This window comes from Candida metapsilosis (assembly GCF_017655625.1).
Source record: "Candida metapsilosis strain BP57 chromosome Unknown scaffold1, whole genome shotgun sequence".
Lineage (NCBI taxonomy): Eukaryota > Fungi > Ascomycota > Pichiomycetes > Serinales > Debaryomycetaceae > Lodderomyces > Lodderomyces metapsilosis.
The window spans coordinates 2535821-2552638 of NW_027138159.1; the positions used below are offsets into that span (position 1 = coordinate 2535821).

At 38.4% G+C, this 16818-nt stretch overlaps 9 protein-coding genes across 9 annotated transcripts; 4 read left to right on the forward strand and 5 right to left on the reverse strand. All coding sequences in view use genetic code 12, as the record gives it.

Moving 5' to 3' along the window:
* Nucleotides 1–113: 113 nt before the first annotated feature.
* On the forward strand, nt 114–935 carry MRP20 (mitochondrial 54S ribosomal protein uL23m; the record flags this gene model as incomplete). The annotated part of the gene is made up of 1 exon (XM_067689868.1): nt 114–935. One exon carries the CDS (start codon nt 114–116, stop codon nt 933–935), a length of 822 nt encoding a protein of 273 aa, XP_067551175.1.
* Nucleotides 936–973: 38 nt separating this feature from the next.
* Nucleotides 974–1664, reverse strand: I9W82_001153 (uncharacterized protein; the record flags this gene model as incomplete). The annotated part of the gene is made up of 2 exons (XM_067689869.1): nt 974–1583; nt 1648–1664. 2 exons carry the CDS (start codon nt 1662–1664, stop codon nt 974–976), a joined length of 627 nt encoding a protein of 208 aa, XP_067551176.1.
* Nucleotides 1665–1981: 317 nt separating this feature from the next.
* I9W82_001154 (uncharacterized protein) lies at nt 1982–2992 on the reverse strand (the record flags this gene model as incomplete). The annotated part of the gene is made up of 1 exon (XM_067689870.1): nt 1982–2992. One exon carries the CDS (start codon nt 2990–2992, stop codon nt 1982–1984), a length of 1011 nt encoding a protein of 336 aa, XP_067551177.1.
* A 1863-nt stretch (nt 2993–4855) lies between these two features.
* I9W82_001155 (uncharacterized protein) lies at nt 4856–5596 on the forward strand (the record flags this gene model as incomplete). Its single annotated transcript, XM_067689871.1, has 1 exon — nt 4856–5596. One exon carries the CDS (start codon nt 4856–4858, stop codon nt 5594–5596), a length of 741 nt encoding a protein of 246 aa, XP_067551178.1.
* Nucleotides 5597–5729: 133 nt separating this feature from the next.
* Nucleotides 5730–7160, forward strand: ISN1 (IMP 5'-nucleotidase; the record flags this gene model as incomplete). The annotated part of the gene is made up of 1 exon (XM_067689872.1): nt 5730–7160. The coding sequence occupies one exon, from the start codon at nt 5730–5732 to the stop codon at nt 7158–7160; it is 1431 nt and encodes a 476-aa protein (XP_067551179.1).
* Nucleotides 7161–7204: 44 nt separating this feature from the next.
* Nucleotides 7205–11668, reverse strand: ESP1 (separase; the record flags this gene model as incomplete). The annotated part of the gene is made up of 1 exon (XM_067689873.1): nt 7205–11668. One exon carries the CDS (start codon nt 11666–11668, stop codon nt 7205–7207), a length of 4464 nt encoding a protein of 1487 aa, XP_067551180.1.
* A 214-nt stretch (nt 11669–11882) lies between these two features.
* I9W82_001158 (mitochondrial 37S ribosomal protein mS41) lies at nt 11883–12374 on the reverse strand (the record flags this gene model as incomplete). The annotated part of the gene is made up of 1 exon (XM_067689874.1): nt 11883–12374. One exon carries the CDS (start codon nt 12372–12374, stop codon nt 11883–11885), a length of 492 nt encoding a protein of 163 aa, XP_067551181.1.
* A 174-nt stretch (nt 12375–12548) lies between these two features.
* Nucleotides 12549–13523, reverse strand: LSC1 (succinate--CoA ligase (GDP-forming) subunit alpha; the record flags this gene model as incomplete). Its single annotated transcript, XM_067689875.1, has 1 exon — nt 12549–13523. The coding sequence occupies one exon, from the start codon at nt 13521–13523 to the stop codon at nt 12549–12551; it is 975 nt and encodes a 324-aa protein (XP_067551182.1).
* A 717-nt stretch (nt 13524–14240) lies between these two features.
* On the forward strand, nt 14241–16763 carry ARP8 (Arp8p; the record flags this gene model as incomplete). The annotated part of the gene is made up of 1 exon (XM_067689877.1): nt 14241–16763. One exon carries the CDS (start codon nt 14241–14243, stop codon nt 16761–16763), a length of 2523 nt encoding a protein of 840 aa, XP_067551183.1.
* Between the last annotated feature and the right edge of the window lie 55 nt (nt 16764–16818).

Here is a 16818-nt window from a genome sequence, read left to right on the forward strand (position 1 = left end):
TTTTTTTTTCAACAAAAACTTTTTATTTTAGCACGACCTTTTTACAAATGAAAATTTTCAAACAACAGCTTCTGAGATTCAAAGTACTTGCCATCTTTCACTCAGCTGCAAGGATGTCCCTTCTGAAAACATTTATAAGGTCAGTGCATCACAAACTTACTCCTGCAAAGTATCCCAAAGTCAAGGCGCAAGAAGTTGAGCTTAATCCACCAAGATATGGTTTCCGCAGAGTAAGACCACCCATTTTGGCCCAATCACCAACAACAACATTATTTCCAAACTCAGAATTAGCCAAGCTATATGTCGAGCATGGGAAGCCAATACCCAATAGATTCATTAGTCAAACCGACTCTGAAAAAGCACGTGCACAATTTGAGAAATTTCAAGAAGATTTAGCTATGGATGAACCACATTTCACTCTAGGTGAAAACAAGGTGTACTTGCCTGGTGGAAGAATTTGTCTTTTACGTCCAAATGCCAAGCATACTCCATATCAAGCCAAGTTTTTGGTACCCAAATCAATGAACAAGATGGATTTACGAGACTACTTGTGGAATATCTATGGCTTGAGAGCTTTAAATATAACGGTGCAGTTACAACCAGCTAAATGGACAAGAAGTTTGAATGATTTAGCTAGATATAGAGTACCTCAATTGAAGAAAATGACCGTTGATATGGCAGAACCTTTCATCTGGCCAGAAGTTCCACAAAAGAAGATTGACGATTTGAAATTGCAACAAGCCAATAGTGAAGAGATTGTTAAACACAACATGGCCAGTGGTGCTGACAAAAACAAGCCATTAAATGCTTACGATGGATTGTTTGAGGAGCCAAGTAAAGTGGAGAGGTTCATTCCTAAACTGGCTAAAAGAGCAAAGAAGTTTGATGGATTACATCAAGCACGTAGTCAAGTGTCAAATTACTTGGGATTGTAAATAGAAAAAAATACAGATTTGAATACAAATCGTAAAATTTACCAAAAGAATCCTTTTCTTTGGTACGCTTCTGCTGCCTCGGGTTTATCAACCATATCAAACTCTTCACTGTTGGCGACCTCAACTGCTGGTGGTTCCTCTTTAACTTCTCTTGTAAAGTAGTTCTTTACCATGACGATGGAGCCATCCAACAATGCAGTATAGTCATATCCAGTAGTAGTGGCAGTGGTAGAAGTCGTAGCTGAAGTGGAACTTTCTTCCTTGGTTGCAAAAGAATTTAGTTTCAAAATTGTCTTTACATCCAACGGGTTCGATACGAATTTCTTAATAGCATCCTTATTAGCTTCAAAATGAGGTTTGATAAATTCAAAAAAGATCCAAGGGGCGCCAGACTTTCTCCAATCCTTGTTATCAATCACCATTGGACTTATCAACCAAATATGAAATCCAACCTTGAGCAAGGAGTAACCGGGAATAAATGTAATGATGACTAGGGTGTTCTCTATAACTGTAACGCTTCCTAACACAACCCAATAAATAAGCCACCGGTGTAGGGCATCTATACGAGATGGCAAGTTTGGCTCATCGATGCTGTTTATAACGGCAATAGTTGAACCAACCACGGGGTAGACAAGTGAGATTAGTGTGCTAAGATTAAGGTTAGTTATAAATCTTATACAAACACTGAGGAGGTGGAGGAGGATATACATACTTTAATAGACCAAACATGTTGCTCTTGGGGACAATCTCCGAGTTAGAGTTAAGTGTTCTTCTTTCTATTTTTTGGTTTTTTTTTTTTGTATGATGTAGGAAGGGGGGGAATTGAGAGTGGGGAGTAGTGTACACATTACAAAGATATCCTTATCTATTGTGTGGCGCGATAAATAAGTCATTCTTCCTACACCATTATTTGATGCACGTGTGTTTACAGAACCATGAGTCTACTGGCCTTTAGTTGGGTGATAGAAATGAACTGTTTATATTACACAAATGATAAATACCTATTTCAACTGTAAAATCAAACAAGTTTACAAACGAATGTCTCTCTATTGTTGTCCCACATCAAATCCACGTTTCTCCAACTGTTCAATATTCCAATCCCAAGTCTCTTTTGCATACTCCATGTTGCTTGCAATTTTACTTGGCTTCTCTACAACTCCACCAGTTACTAAAAACTCACCATTATCTTGCTTTGTGTTTAATTTTGGATCCATGACAGCCTTCAATGTAGCTAAAGACCCTTCTTCATTTGTAACTCCCATGGCTTTATCCGAAAGTGCAAAGATTGCATTGGCTGGATACTTGAATACTGGGACATTACGCCAGTAATCATACAAGTTTGTACCCAAGATGACACCAGGGTGAATTGCAATTGACAAGAATTGGGGGTACTTGGTTGCCCATTCCTTGGTGATTTGGATCTCTGCTGTTTTTGCAATACCATATCGAACCCAAGTAAATACACTGTTGGGGAATGTGCTTAACTTGTTTTGTTCTGGCTTGAAATGCTTGAAAGCAAAATTATGGCCAATGGACGACAAGTTGATGACTCTAGGAGTCTCACCAGCGTCAACAGTCTTTTGCAAATAAGGAACCAATTGAAGTGTCAAGAGGAAATGAGCAACGAAATTCACTTGATACTGAATTTCATAATCATCTTTTGTAACTTTATATGGTACACCCATAATTCCGGCATTATTTATCAAAACATCCAATTTCTGCTCCTTAGCAGCAGCAAATTCTTCAACAGCTTTGGGAACTGACGACAAATCCAACAAATCAATATAAATATAGTGTAATTCACCAAAAACGTGTTCTGCTTTACCTTCTTTCGATACTCTTTCTTTGGCTTCTTTTTCAATGTCTTCAAATGCTTTTCTAACCTTCAGTTCGGTTCTTCCAGCCATATAAACCACATAACCGTGGAGGTATAAATGAAGTGTAGTGTACCATCCAATACCCGAATTTCCACCAGTGATTAACACAACTTTTCTCTCTGTTTTTGGGTCGTAGTAAGGTGCTGTTGCTGGGTTGTAGAAGTTAGCTCTTGTAGGCATAATTGTTTGTAGCATTGTGAAAAAAGGGAGCAAATTGAAAGGGGAAGTATTCGATGATATTTATATACAGTGCTTCATGCTTATCTAAGTAAGGCTGGAACCATTATGACATATTTTCAAGTTGTGTGAGAAAAAAAAAAAAACGTTTGCGATTTTTTTTCCGTCAATTACCCTTTTCGGTTATTTTTTTATTTTTTACATGTGAAAAAAAGACAAAGTAGTGGCTTATTTGGTAAACGTGTGTCAATGGAAATAAGAGAGGAGTTGTGTCTGCTGATAGAGCTACTAAGTACAAGCTAGTTTGATTGTAAACTATTGTCATTCTATGTGTTTTATTTTTTTTGTGTAAATTTTGAAGCAAATGTTCATGTTAATAATATTCCACAAGGTCAAAAAGGGCGGGAAACGGAAACAATCTTGTTTTGCTCTATCGAAAAAGGGATGAAAGGTGGCAATAGTAGTTCCTCTTAGAAACTTCCTCATAGACGTTTGGAGTTCCAAAAAAATCGCCTTACAGAGAGGGAGTGAATAATCTATAGTTGCGTAATTTTCAGGTTCTTTCAAACAGATTAGCAAGAATCTTATCAAAAAGAGTCTCACCACATTTGTTTGAGTCTGTTCTTCCCAATTCCCCACTAGTCTGCCTATATTCACCCATATCAGTATATTGAAGGTTAAGAGATGGTAGCGTCATTTATAAGAAGCTGTGCGTCAAAGTCTCCGCATTTCGATTTTTCTAAATCCATTATAATATACAGAAGACTGTGGCTCAAGCGTAATACTTATAACACGGTGATCTTACAGCGATGGCAGCTTGTTTTTCACTCTACACCACTACGACTTTTATTAGCCGTTCAAAAGGTTACGTGAAATTTAACATAGTTATCTGTATTAACTGTGGTGGGGTTACACAAAATGTCTTTAGAAATATTATAAACTGTTCTATCAATTGATGATAAGAGAGATAGAAATTTGTTTGAATGACGCAGAATTGGATTTTATCGCCGTCAAAAGTCATAAAATATATATATTACGTTATCACTACATACTATTATTATTATTTATTATTTTTTTATTGGGGTAATCGGAAATTACACAAACTTTGAAACTCCGAAAAAGTTTTAAAAAACAGCACACACATACATACACATTTACAAAGAAAAAAAAGGAGAAGGGAGCACATAGATCAGCATATTCAGATCTAGAAGAGGAGGCGGAAAAGTGTTGTATAGCTCATACATTCGGCCACAGCCCATATCTCTCTTCTTCGTAAAGGAGTCGTTCAATTGCTGCAATTATAGCCGTGGGTTATTCTTTTGTTTTCTATGTATGCAAGATAGCAAAATGGAAATCAGATCATAACCATTTTGATCAGATGATTTAATGGGTGTGTATCACATGGGAATACAAATGTATTCATAACCTCTGTATACGTATTGTCTCCTGATTGTATTGTAGAGGGATGCGTATTCCTTATGATTGCTATGACATCTTTTGATTGGTTCAAATTAAATGCATCATAGACTCCCCTCCCTCTCTTTCTTACAATCTTTCTTTCTCTCCTTCCCCTCATTCTTCTTGACTTCTCCTAATCCTTATCAACTTACACAAAAACCACAACTTTCATACCCAAATACACGACTCATTAATTCTCTAAAATATTTCATGCTTTTTCTCTTTGCTTATAAATAGCATCATTGATCTCCTTCTTCTTCTTCTACCCCAGATTATCAGATCATACTTTTTTTTCCAGAATCATCTACAAAACATATTCCATAGTAACTACACCCTTACTACTCAATTGATTCACAACTACAACAACAACAACACAGAATACCCTCTCTCCCATAACAAACATTAATCATGTCAATTAAAGCAGTAGGCGCAAGCTCATTCAGAAACATATTTGCAAAGCAAACTGCATTGCCAAGTGCATCCAACACAATACTCAACTTTAAGCATCTGCCACAGGAATCCATACTGAGTCTCATAACGCGATCGGATAAGGAGATTGGAGGATACTCGGAAGCCCATCTTGACTATGATGCTGCTGAGAAATGTGCTCACTTCCATGGCAATTTGTCGATAGACTTACCCAAAGACAATCCACAAGTTACCAGATCAGGATATGCGATGTTTAGAACCAAGGATCAACCGCTGAGCATCGTATGGGGAGACAAGTATTGGGACTGGACAGACTACAGTGCATTAGCTTTGCGGGTCAAAGGAGATAGAAGAAAGTATATTGTCAATATCCAAGCCAATACTCCGTTAGTCACAGATTTGTTTCAACATCGGTTGTTTCTTCAAAATCCGGGAAGCTGGGAGACGGTGGTTATTCCACTCAATGATTTTGTCATGACTAATTGGGGAGTTATCCAGGACGGATCAGAGCTTAACAAGTCAGAGGTTAAGTCAGTTGGTATTGGATTGCTTGACAAGCAATATGGACCATTTAGTCTTAAGATTGATTGGATTAAGGTGATGAGTGGCGTCGATGTGTCTGAAATTGCTAGAAATGAAAACTTGACTGTGTTGAATGATGATGCGATTGAAGAGACGCCACTTTACGGACATGATACTTTTACCAAGGAGAACCATTGAAGCAGTTGTATAGTATTTTCTAAATAAATAAATATTTTTTGAAACGTCAACGTGGGTCGGATCAGTTTAAGCCACAAAAAGCTAAATAATTGTGAGCGCTAGTCATTCAAAGAACTCTTCTTCCTTAACAGCAATGACATCGAGATACAGAGTGGAATACGCTCTTAAATCACATAGAAGAGACGAATTCATTGAATGGATTAAAGCTCTACTTGCAGGTCCGTTTGTCCTACATGCGGATATCGAAAGTTTTGATACAGAGTTTCCTGAATTGTACAACCTTCCGGAGGATTCAGAACGGTACTACAAGAACCACGAGTTGAAGATTGCACAAGACTGTCAACATCGTTATCTCCAGATATTCAAAGATGTCGAGACATTGATTGACCATACACGTTCCATTGACAAGCTTAATGATCAAGATCCTACGCGGAATGCAACTAGTCGTTTGAGGAATTTGGTGCCTTCATTGGGTAGATTTTTTACTAGGTTGCCTTTGGCAGATGCGTTCTTGCTTGAGGATGAAAGAAGAGCTATTAGTAAGAGGAGATTGGTGAGTCCTTCATTTAATGATGTGCGGATGATTTTGAATACGGCTCAGATTATGGCATTGACTGATATCCAACACAACAAAAGCGAAAGTCACATTAAGCTTATTACGTTTGATGGAGATGTGACATTGTACGAAGATGGACAGTCATTAAATGAATCGAGTGTCGTGGTTAAACGGTTGGTGAGTTTACTCCAGTTGAACTTGTTTGTTGGGGTTGTTACTGCAGCTGGATACCCGTCACAAGCAGGTGCTGATAAGTACTATGATAGATTAAAGGGACTCATTGACTACTTGAATCGAGACGATTGTATGCTCACTCCACATCAACGAGAAAACTTGCTTGTTATGGGAGCAGAGTCAAATTACCTCTTCCGATACAATAACGAAATGAAAGGGTTAAAGTTTATTGACAGTGATGATTGGCTACTTCCAGAAGTGAAGAACTGGGACATCAACAAGATTGACTATATAATGCACACCATTCATGATCATTTACTGCACCTTCGAATGAAGTTTAATCTTGAAAGTACAACCACGATAATTAAGAAAGAACGGTCAGTTGGTATCATACCCAATGCAGGATGTACAATCTTGCGAGAACAGTTAGAGGAAATGGTTCTTTCATGTTCAAACAAGTTGAGCATTATATTGAAAAGCACAGGGATGAGCAAGACTACGTCTACCGCTGGGGCTGCAGCTACACAGGATAAGTCACCACGCTCCCTCGCTTTAAGTGATATCAAAGTCTGTGCATTCAACGGTGGAAGTGATGTCTGGGTTGACATCGGAGACAAAGCCCTTGGAGTTGAATCATTACAGAAATACATATGCCAACTGGGCGATTTAGACGTATGTCCCATCACCAAAGCTGAGAGTTTACACATTGGTGACCAATTTGCAAGTTTAGGAGCTAATGATTTCAAAGCTAGATTAAGCGCATGTACGGTGTGGATTGTCAATCCGGCAGAGACGGTGGCGATTTTAGATGATTTGATTGCATTTATGAAATAGAGTTTAGAGAGATAGATTTTGATAACCTTTTATTATGTCTTCTATTATCTCTGGCTTGTCATAAGAGGCAACCCGTAAATGACTGGCGCTGCTCCGTTTAAATATTTGAGAATACACACTTCTCGACTCAAACGCACTGCCTCGGCGATGTTTAACTTTTCATTGGTTTCATCAAGAAGTCCCCACTTGTTGAACATGGAGATGGTGAACGCATCAATGTCCTTATCAGTAACATCCCATAAGTTGGCAAGAACAAGAGGCGAACCACAATTTATCCAGTTGAATATTCCACCCAGTGGTTCAAAATGGCCATGATCTTGCAATTCACCAGATGAACAACCAATCAATAAACAAGGTGGCAAATCGCTATACTGTGTCGCATGAAACATTTCTCTTGATCTGATATATTGATCACATCCTCCATGTCCAATGAAAACAAACAATTTTGAACCTAATATATCATTAACTATCTTGTCTTCCTTTGGTTTAACACCGGCTAACCCCTTCCATGTTTTACACTTTTCAATTACTGGTTGGAATCGCTCTTGACTAGTTTTCAAATCCCCGCCTGGGTTTATCAAGTAGTAAACATCGTTTTTCTTGACTGGAGATTGTTTCTGCAAGACATCGATGAGCATAGATACACTCGGCATCCGAGTTACTGATTTGGATCTTAAAAATTGTAACGATTCCCATGGGAAGAAGGAACAACGAGCACTTGGGATTAAAACAATGTGTTCTGACAGATCTCTACTCTGATGCTTGTTAATTAAATCTTGGATTGATTCATGTAGTCTTTCAAAATTGACTTGCGTAGCATCAACATTCAAATGGAAGCTCAAAATTTCCATCAAAAAGTAAAGTAAATCGTCAATACAAGCACGATCGTAACCTTTTAACCCATGAAAGGCTTCAATAATAACGTCATTTAGTGATACTGCCGAATCTATCTTGTTCGAGAAATGAGTCTTTAAAATTTTCATCAAGTCCAATTTGAAGTTATCAAACGAAGGACCAATTGGCTCAAATATTCCTTTAAACCCTCCAAACCAGAATTTCTCCACATGTTGTAAAAGCTCTTGCAACTCATAGTCCAATGTGAATCTAGTCTTCCACCATTTCTTGCGATCCTCAATCGTCTTCACTTGAGATGTGGTTGAGTGTTGGGTCGATTTTCGATTCAGTTCAAATAAGCGTTTGAAGTCTTTCTTCATTTCTTCAAATGATAGGGTCTTTATTGATTCTCGCTGTTTGAATCTTGTTAATGAAAGGCGCACAAATGTGGGCAACCCATCTGATCTTAACTTGGATAGTAACAAGTCACCTGTCAACTCACAGATGTCGATGGTGACAATACTCCAGTTGGCAGGTATCAACGATAAATTCCACATGAATTCACTCAATTGTTGGTGATAAGTCATCGAAGTTGGCTTTGGTACATCTGGAATGAGATCCTTCTCATCCATTGTTGCTAGCCTTCTATTATCAACAAATGGCTTGGTCTTAATCCAATTTTGAATAAAGTACAAGTGGTACAACATATCTTTCCCACGATAGGCACTAATTGAGGAAATCAAGTGCACGCATTGAGATAATGCATAGTACAATCTCTTTTGTTCGAGAATTGGAAACTCCAATCTCTGTAATCTGCTCAATAAGTCATCTTTCATTTTACCCAACTCAAGATACACTTCCATAGCTTCATGACTTAAGCTCAATTCCCCATTAGTGATCGATGGGAAAATTTGTACGCAATCAGGAAAGGATCCAAACAACTTAAAGTTGTTTAATCTGCTAATGCATTTGGTAAAGGAGTCTTGAAACTGTTGAATCACAACAGGCTGGTTGATGTACTGAAGCAATGCATTTTCCTCAACGGTTGGTTTATTCTGCAATAATAGTTGGTTGTCAACACTATCACCAAGTAAGGAGTTCACAATTAGCTTAAGCAGTGCCACAGCAGGGTTCGTTTTGACAAACACTTGATCATCTTCAAAGCCTTTTTGAAAGTTCTCCAGCTTCAGCAATATTCCATATATCTGAATCTTGTACATATTAATTTGATTCACCACGGGCGCTTTCACCAGATCATTCAACTTTCTCCATTCATTCAAGTACAATGGTATGTTTTTCGATAAGCCTAAACCAGCTAACGAGCCAATGATGAGGTCATACCCGTAAAATAGTAACTCGTTGGTCTCCCACATGACTTCATCCGCCAATGAGGTGTCCAAATCCATCGGGCACTTTTTTGAAATCAAGCAAAGTATCTTTATTGCCTTAAGGATGCAGGAGTAAGGGCTTGCTCGGTTGTCAACCGTGATTTTTGCTGCAAGAAATTGCGATTTTGCCAAAATTAAAAAGTTCCTCAATTTGTCCCAAATGGAAAACGAATTAGGTTGGGAAAGATCGAATTCAGATCTCAGTTTAAGAGTCAGTACCAAAGTTTTGAATTTGGTTTGGGCAGTTTCTAAATCGTTCACAGTGTAGTATTTAATACTTTCAATTTTGTAGTTGATCACATCTTGAAATCGTAAATTCTTCGTCTGACCAAGCAATGATTGTAACAGGGTTAGTGAGTTTTCCCATAAGAAGTGGTTGAAAAGTTTTTCTGATACATTGCATAATTGAAAATGTAAAAAGATCTTGAAATCATCGTCCATCTTAGCAACATTCAATAAAGTCTCTGTGATTTCCTTGACTTCATTATTCATCCCATTGAACCTAAGGAATAAAATCGCTTTCTTTAAAACCGACATCTCAAACTCATCCATTTGTGAAACTTGCTGAGCCCAGAAGACTATGTTATTATACACCTTGGTTAAAGCTTTCTCACAAAAGCCTTTTACACCCATTTTTGCAATCGCAAGTCCAGCTGATGCTAACAAATCGCAGTTTTCTGGATCTGTCAAAGTTAAATGCGCAACTCCACGAACATTGTAGTAAGATAATTGTAATCGCAGTGATAAGCGAGCTGTAGAAAAAGGTACCCCCTGAACAATGGCATTACAAATCACGCTCTTGTGCAGTTTGCAGCTACTTGCGTTTTTGAATAGCTCTTCAACCATGTTGATTCGAAACTGCTCCTCAATTTCATTCAAACAATGAGCGAGTTTCGTGTTGGTCAGTATTGCTTTGTTAATTAAGCTCATTGTAGGTGGGTCAAGCCTGGTGTACGTCTGACAAGCTTTCAACAATACACTCATCATATTCGCACTCAAGTTGTCAACCATTCTCAATTTCCCCACCAAAGTATCAAAATTCTTCTCCGATTGTTGATGCTCAAGGATGTAGTATTCATAATTTATTGCTAGATCCAAAAGTTCATCTTCATGGTTCTTCTTGCCTAATTTAAACACCAAATTTGAAACATTTCGAACTCTCCTTAACTGGTTGTGGCATTTGAAGACTTCATACAACTGTTTAAGGAAGGGTGTAAGTTCTGGACTAAGGTTGGATTGACAAAACAAAGTTACTGAGTCTAATAGTTTTATTTGCTGACTTGACAATGATTGGGTCGTGATCTTTGAAAACGAGTTCAATATCTTGTTCACTGAATCGTAGTTTGTCGCCTTCAACGTAGAAAGTAATTGAATGTCATTGATTGCTTGAGAGGGGCCATCAGCCCTTGTTGGCTCGGTGAGTGGGCTTGCGGCAGCCACTTTAGCCTGCTTCACTTTCAATTGAATTGGTTTCTGTGAAATTTCAAATTTAAAACTCTTGGTATCTTTTACAAATGTCTCTGTCCCAGGAAGAATGGCTAGGTTTTCCAGCTCGGTATGCTCTATAAAGTCCATTAATTTAATCTTCAAGCATGTGATTTCCAACGTATATTGTTCTTTTTGCTTTTCCAATACCTTGATAAATGCATTAATCAATTTGACACAATTTGTCTCGTACTTGTCATTATGGGGTGCTTTAGCTATCCAACGTCTTTGATTACTGGTTGTGAGAAACAAATATGGTAATTTCGGTACTATATCCCTCCTGTCCACCTTGGGTAATGTGTTTCTTGCAAGACCTTGAGCTAGCCATTGAAGGGTGAAAAAGTGATACGCTATAACGATTTGGGTCAATTGTAGATCGCAATCGGCAATATCTACCCCATCGACTATAGTAAAAAGGCTAACCTTTGCAGTAGGATGGTTTAAACGTGTGGATATCTGCTGATGAGTATTTTCCAATTGATCATAGATCACATCATATTGCTTCATTTCAAATAATTTCACAATCAACAACTGATGCTTCTTAAGAGCGTTAAGCCATTGGTCATAGTTGTCTTCATACAACGAATATAGGAATTGTAGCTTTATATGAATTGACTGGACATTTTGAATATCAAAGTTTGAAAATAACCCGTCAAGTGCCTTTACACAGGAAAATTCGAGTGACTTCACATCATATTTGGGGAGATTAACCTTGCGTGAGGGAGTGAGTGGTTGAACATGGCGTGAGTGTACATATGATAGTAGGTTCTGGTCTAATGAGTCCATACTTTGGCTTTCCATTGGTGTATGGAATGGGATAAAGAGAATAACAAAAAAATGAAAATAATGAGGAAGCGAAAAAAGGTAAACAAAACGCAAAAAGGCATAAAAATTGGTTGCCTCGTATTGTGACAGAATCACTTATAACAGCAGAAGTAAAGCTTACAGGTTAAAGCAAAATCCAATTGAAACTATCTCAGCTCGTTCATCTATTATTACTATGTACATATGGTTTTTAAAACAATCTTTCTCCTCTATGTTCAGCATCCATTTCCTCTTGAGTAAATTTCTCTTTATCTTCCAACTTTTGTAAAGCCTTTCTCTTTGCCTTAACAGTCTTTGCCTTTCTTTCACCACCATTCTTCTTCACTCCTCTTTTATGCTCTCTTAATGGTTCCAAATCATTGACGAATTTGTGTTTCCACCTTAATAAATATCTTCTTGTTCTTGTATCTATACCCATGTCTTTCATTTTCTTGCTTGGAGTTTCGATAAACTTGTTCAAATCACCTTCAAATAAGTCCAAGTGTTCAACACAATTACGTCCAATTAGTGTGAGGAAAGTCTTTAAATCATGCACATTCTCCTTGGTATGTGTGGAAGTGTTGGTTTTGTAGTTTATAAATGACTGGGAAAAATTCCTGCAAGATAAAGCAACAGGGATTGCTGTTTGTTTCAAAGCCACAGAAGAATGTAAGCTTAAAGGTCTTATTAGTGATCTAAACATTTGGTGGGTTTTACCTCTTCAGTTGGAAAATTTTCTACAGAAGCTCAAAATATTTTTTTTTTTTTCTGCTTTTCTTCTCGCTGTTTTCATCAAATAGAGGCAGCACTACCAGTCTGTTTCATACCAAAGATCAAATCAATTTGAAATTCTTCTTAACTCTATAAAATTTAATACTTACAACAAGTTTTTGTTTTTGAACTCAGCCAACAAGGAATGTCCCAATCTAGCTGGAGATTTCTCAACAACAACACCGGCAGATTCCAAAGCAGCAATCTTGGATTTAGCGTCACCTTTACCTCCGGCAACAATAGCACCAGCATGACCCATTCTTCTACCTGGAGGAGCAGAAACACCAGCAATGAAACCAACAACTGGTTTAGGTCCTTCTGGTCTAGTCAAGTTGTACTGCTTCAAGAATTCGGAAGCTTCTTCTTCGGCACTTCCACCGATTTCACCAATCATAATAATACCTTCAGTCTCTGGATCGTTTAAATACAAAGTCAAGGCATCAATGAAATTGGTACCTGGGAATGGATCACCACCCATACCAATAACCAATGATTGACCCAAGCCAACTGCAGTAGTTTGAGCAACAGCTTCGTAGGTCAAAGTACCAGATTTGGAAATGACACCAACTTTACCTCTCTTGTGTATATTTGATGGCATAATACCAATCTTACATTGATCTGGAGCAATTAAACCTGGACAGTTTGGACCAACTAATCTGGTCTTGTCTTGAGTCTTTAAGATTTGAGAAATTCTAACCATATCTTTCTGTGGAATACCCTCGGTGATAGTAACAACCAATGGAATTTCTGCACTGATGGCTTCTTCAATGGCACCAGCAGCAAGTGGTGGTGGAACGAAAATACCACTGGCAGTGGCACCGGCTTCCTTCATAGCATCAGCGACAGTAGCAAAAACAGGTCTATCCAAATGAGTTTGACCGGCTTTTTTAGGGTTGATACCACCAACAACTTGTGTACCGTAAGCAATAGCTTGTTCAGCATGGAAAGTGGCTTGTCTTCCTGTGAAACCTTGGTAGATCACCTTGGTATCCTTGGTGACTTTCAAATTTGGAATAGTAGATGCATAGTTTTTAGCAATTGGTGATGATTTGAAACCACGAATGAATTGTTTACTCAACATGATTGGAATTGTGAATATTTATACTATGATGTGAAAGATCTATAAGAAAAAACTTTGACTATCAACCGTTGAAAAAGTTTTGAATGAAATTTTGTTGAACCGACGTTTTTTTTTTCTTTGGTTTCTTTTGTTTCTTTTTTTTGAGAGGTTTTTTTTTTTTCTCTTCTCTCCTCTGCTCTTTTGTTGAGGAGTAATATATTTAAGACCCGGTCTAAAAATTATTTTTAACTCGGAAGGTATTTACAGCCGGGGTAGGAGTTGAATATATTGTCTAGTATCAATATATCGTATGGTTTATGGAGAAAACACTACTGTAATTTTAAACTTCAATTTTATACAATTTGGCTATACCCCTCAATGTATGAAGATCCAACGTGGGCCCTCATTAATTCGTGCTTTTCCGATGTCTCTCGCTTTGTTTGTACGCAAAATTGAAATCTCTAACGCCGGGATTACATAAGAAATGGATGACGCGAAATTCAAGAGCTATTGGTACACTCAGATGATGTTATGGAGGCGATTGACAGAAACACTCGTACCTCTGTAGTTGCTACTGCTCTTTGGCTTTCGTACGGTTAGATATGCATCTTTATCCCTTAGACTTGTTCTCTTCAGTACATACTCACCGACATTTTTTTAATCCACCGCGAAGATGAAAAATCACCGTTTCAAAAGGTTTGCGTCATCAATCCATCTCCCATAGCCCCTCCCAAAACCATGCTGGATCCAATCAATCCACCTACATCACCAATATATACTGAATCTGGTGCAGGAACACCTCTCCCCTCATCGCAACCGGACTATTACCATGACCAAGTAGAGGAGCAGTCACTGCTGAAGAGACTAAAACCCAATTCACCAGAAACTGAAAATGCCACTCCACTGGGGGCAAATTCTGGAGGTACATCAACGCCACAGCCGTCATCTAGTAGTGGTCAACAGCAATCTGCACCAAAGAAACTGAGCGCGGAAGCATTGAAACGTCGTAGAGAAAACCGCCAAAAAGCTGCGGCTGCATTAGCACAAAATTTGAAAAACTCGGGTGTTGGTCGGTTTGAAGAAGAGAATGGCTTCGGGTTGACTAGTGTTCGAACTATCCCGTTAATCAATCAGAAAAATTACTTTACCGAATACTTGAAAAAGGATGAACAGGTTGGCTTTATAAGAAACTGGAGATTTGAACGTGATTTGGCAACAAAGTTGAAAAAATTGAAACAAAGTGGAGGAAGTTTGGAAGAATTGAAAAAATTGGAAGAAACAAAGAATTTCGATGACTTTGATTTAAAGAATATTGAGAATGAGTTGAAGCTGAAGAATGGTGGTGTAACAGCAGTCGCAGATGACGACGAAGAAGAGGATGACGAAGGGGAAAACGAAACTGAGGAAGTTCGTCAAGAGAAAGCAAGAATTGGTGAAGATGTTATCGTTTTACAACCTGGATCAGCCTATATTCGTATCGGTCGTGCCACTGATGCAGTGCCAAGAGTAATTCCGAATGTGATCGCTGTGAAAACGACTCAAACTTCTTCTGAACCTGAGACTTTGCCACACAGACATGTTGATGGGGAAAAAGTGATTATTGATGAAGATTTCGAACAACAGCGACTCGCAGCTTCGAAGGATTTTCGCGCTAGAATGAGGTACTACAAACGGAGAATATTGCCCAATTCACGCGAAACCGTTGCAAATTACAATAAGAAGCAAGAGCCAGAAGATATAGCTGATCACAATGACCCCAATAAGAAAGAGTGGATTAGTCCCGATTCTACCCACACATACTACACGGGTGAAGACGCATTAGCGTTGAAATTGGAACCTGGTTGGAAGCTACGTTACCCAATGATTAACTCCAACTTTAATGAATATTGCCCAGACTACAAGTCACGTCAAGACTTGTTGGGAGATTTGGTACATATAATTGAAGAGGCATTGCAAAAGATGGAAATCTCAAACTTGGCCAATTTAAAGATCATGTTGGTTATACCTGACTTGTATGATAAAGCATATGTAGAGACTTGGTGTGATTTATTGCTACGTTTCATAGGATTTGGCAAAATTGGTATATTACAAGAAGCTGTTGCAGCAACCTTTGGTGCTGGTGCATCAACAGCGTGCATAGTTGATGTTGGAGCTCATACAACGAAAATCAGTTGTGTTGACGAAGGAATGATTATCAATGACTCAAGAGCCTTGCTAAACTACGGTGGTGATAACATCACCGAAACTTTTGTAAAGTTGATGTTGGAGAATTGGTTCCCATACCGTGACATTAATGTGGTTGATTCATACGATTGGCAATTGGCTCAATCTTTGAAAGAAAATTTTATTACGTTTCAAGATGCTGACATTGCAGTACAGTTGTACAACTTCTACAAACGAAACCCTTTCAAACAGACCGAGAAGTTTGAATTTAAAGTATTTGACGAGGTTATGTTGGCTCCAATGGGATTATTCTTCCCGGGCTTATTCCAAACCACCAATAGTCCTTCATTGAATAGCTCCACTCAACCCCAGAATTTAACCTTGAAACATTTATTCCCACCAGCTTTGGATCAATACACTGGTGTGCCAAACAATCCAGTCAGTAAAAGTCAAACGATGTTGAAGACCGGCTTGAACTATTGTGATATGGATGAGCAGCAACTACTTATGAAGTTAGCCGAAGGAGATGATGGTGAGGTTGATGATGATGGCCCACTCAGTGATGTTCCACTAGAAAAAGCCATTGTCGAGTCAATAACCAACGCAGCGTTAGCATGTGGTGATTTGACCAAAATGAAAAAGTTTTATGACAATATTTTAGTTGTTGGTGGGGGGTTATCCAAGATCAGTGGTTACGACCTCATTTTAACCGATAGGTTGAATATCTGGAGACCTCGTGTATTGTCAACATCTTCATTTGAGTCAATAATAGACTATATTAAAAAGACGTTGAACGAAGCAATAAATCAAGCCAAGCAAGCAGTAGCTGCGTCGGAAGATCCCAATCAAGAAGTTGAAGTTGAATTGTCTCCCGACTTGCTCGACCTTTACCATATTGATCAGCTTGTGAATCAAGGTTCAGTACTTCCTATTACGATTTTACCAACTCCTCGTGAATTTGATCCGCTGATGTTGACTTGGAAAGGTGGCTCTGTGTACAGTCGATTGAAGGTTGTGAATGAAATGTGGATAAATCAAAAGGATTGGGATTTGCTCGGAAGCCGAAGCTTGTATTACAAAAGTATATTCAACTATTGATGTCGGGTGCAAATCATGTTTTGAACACGCAGAGCTCGTTTGCTCGAGAAGTGCC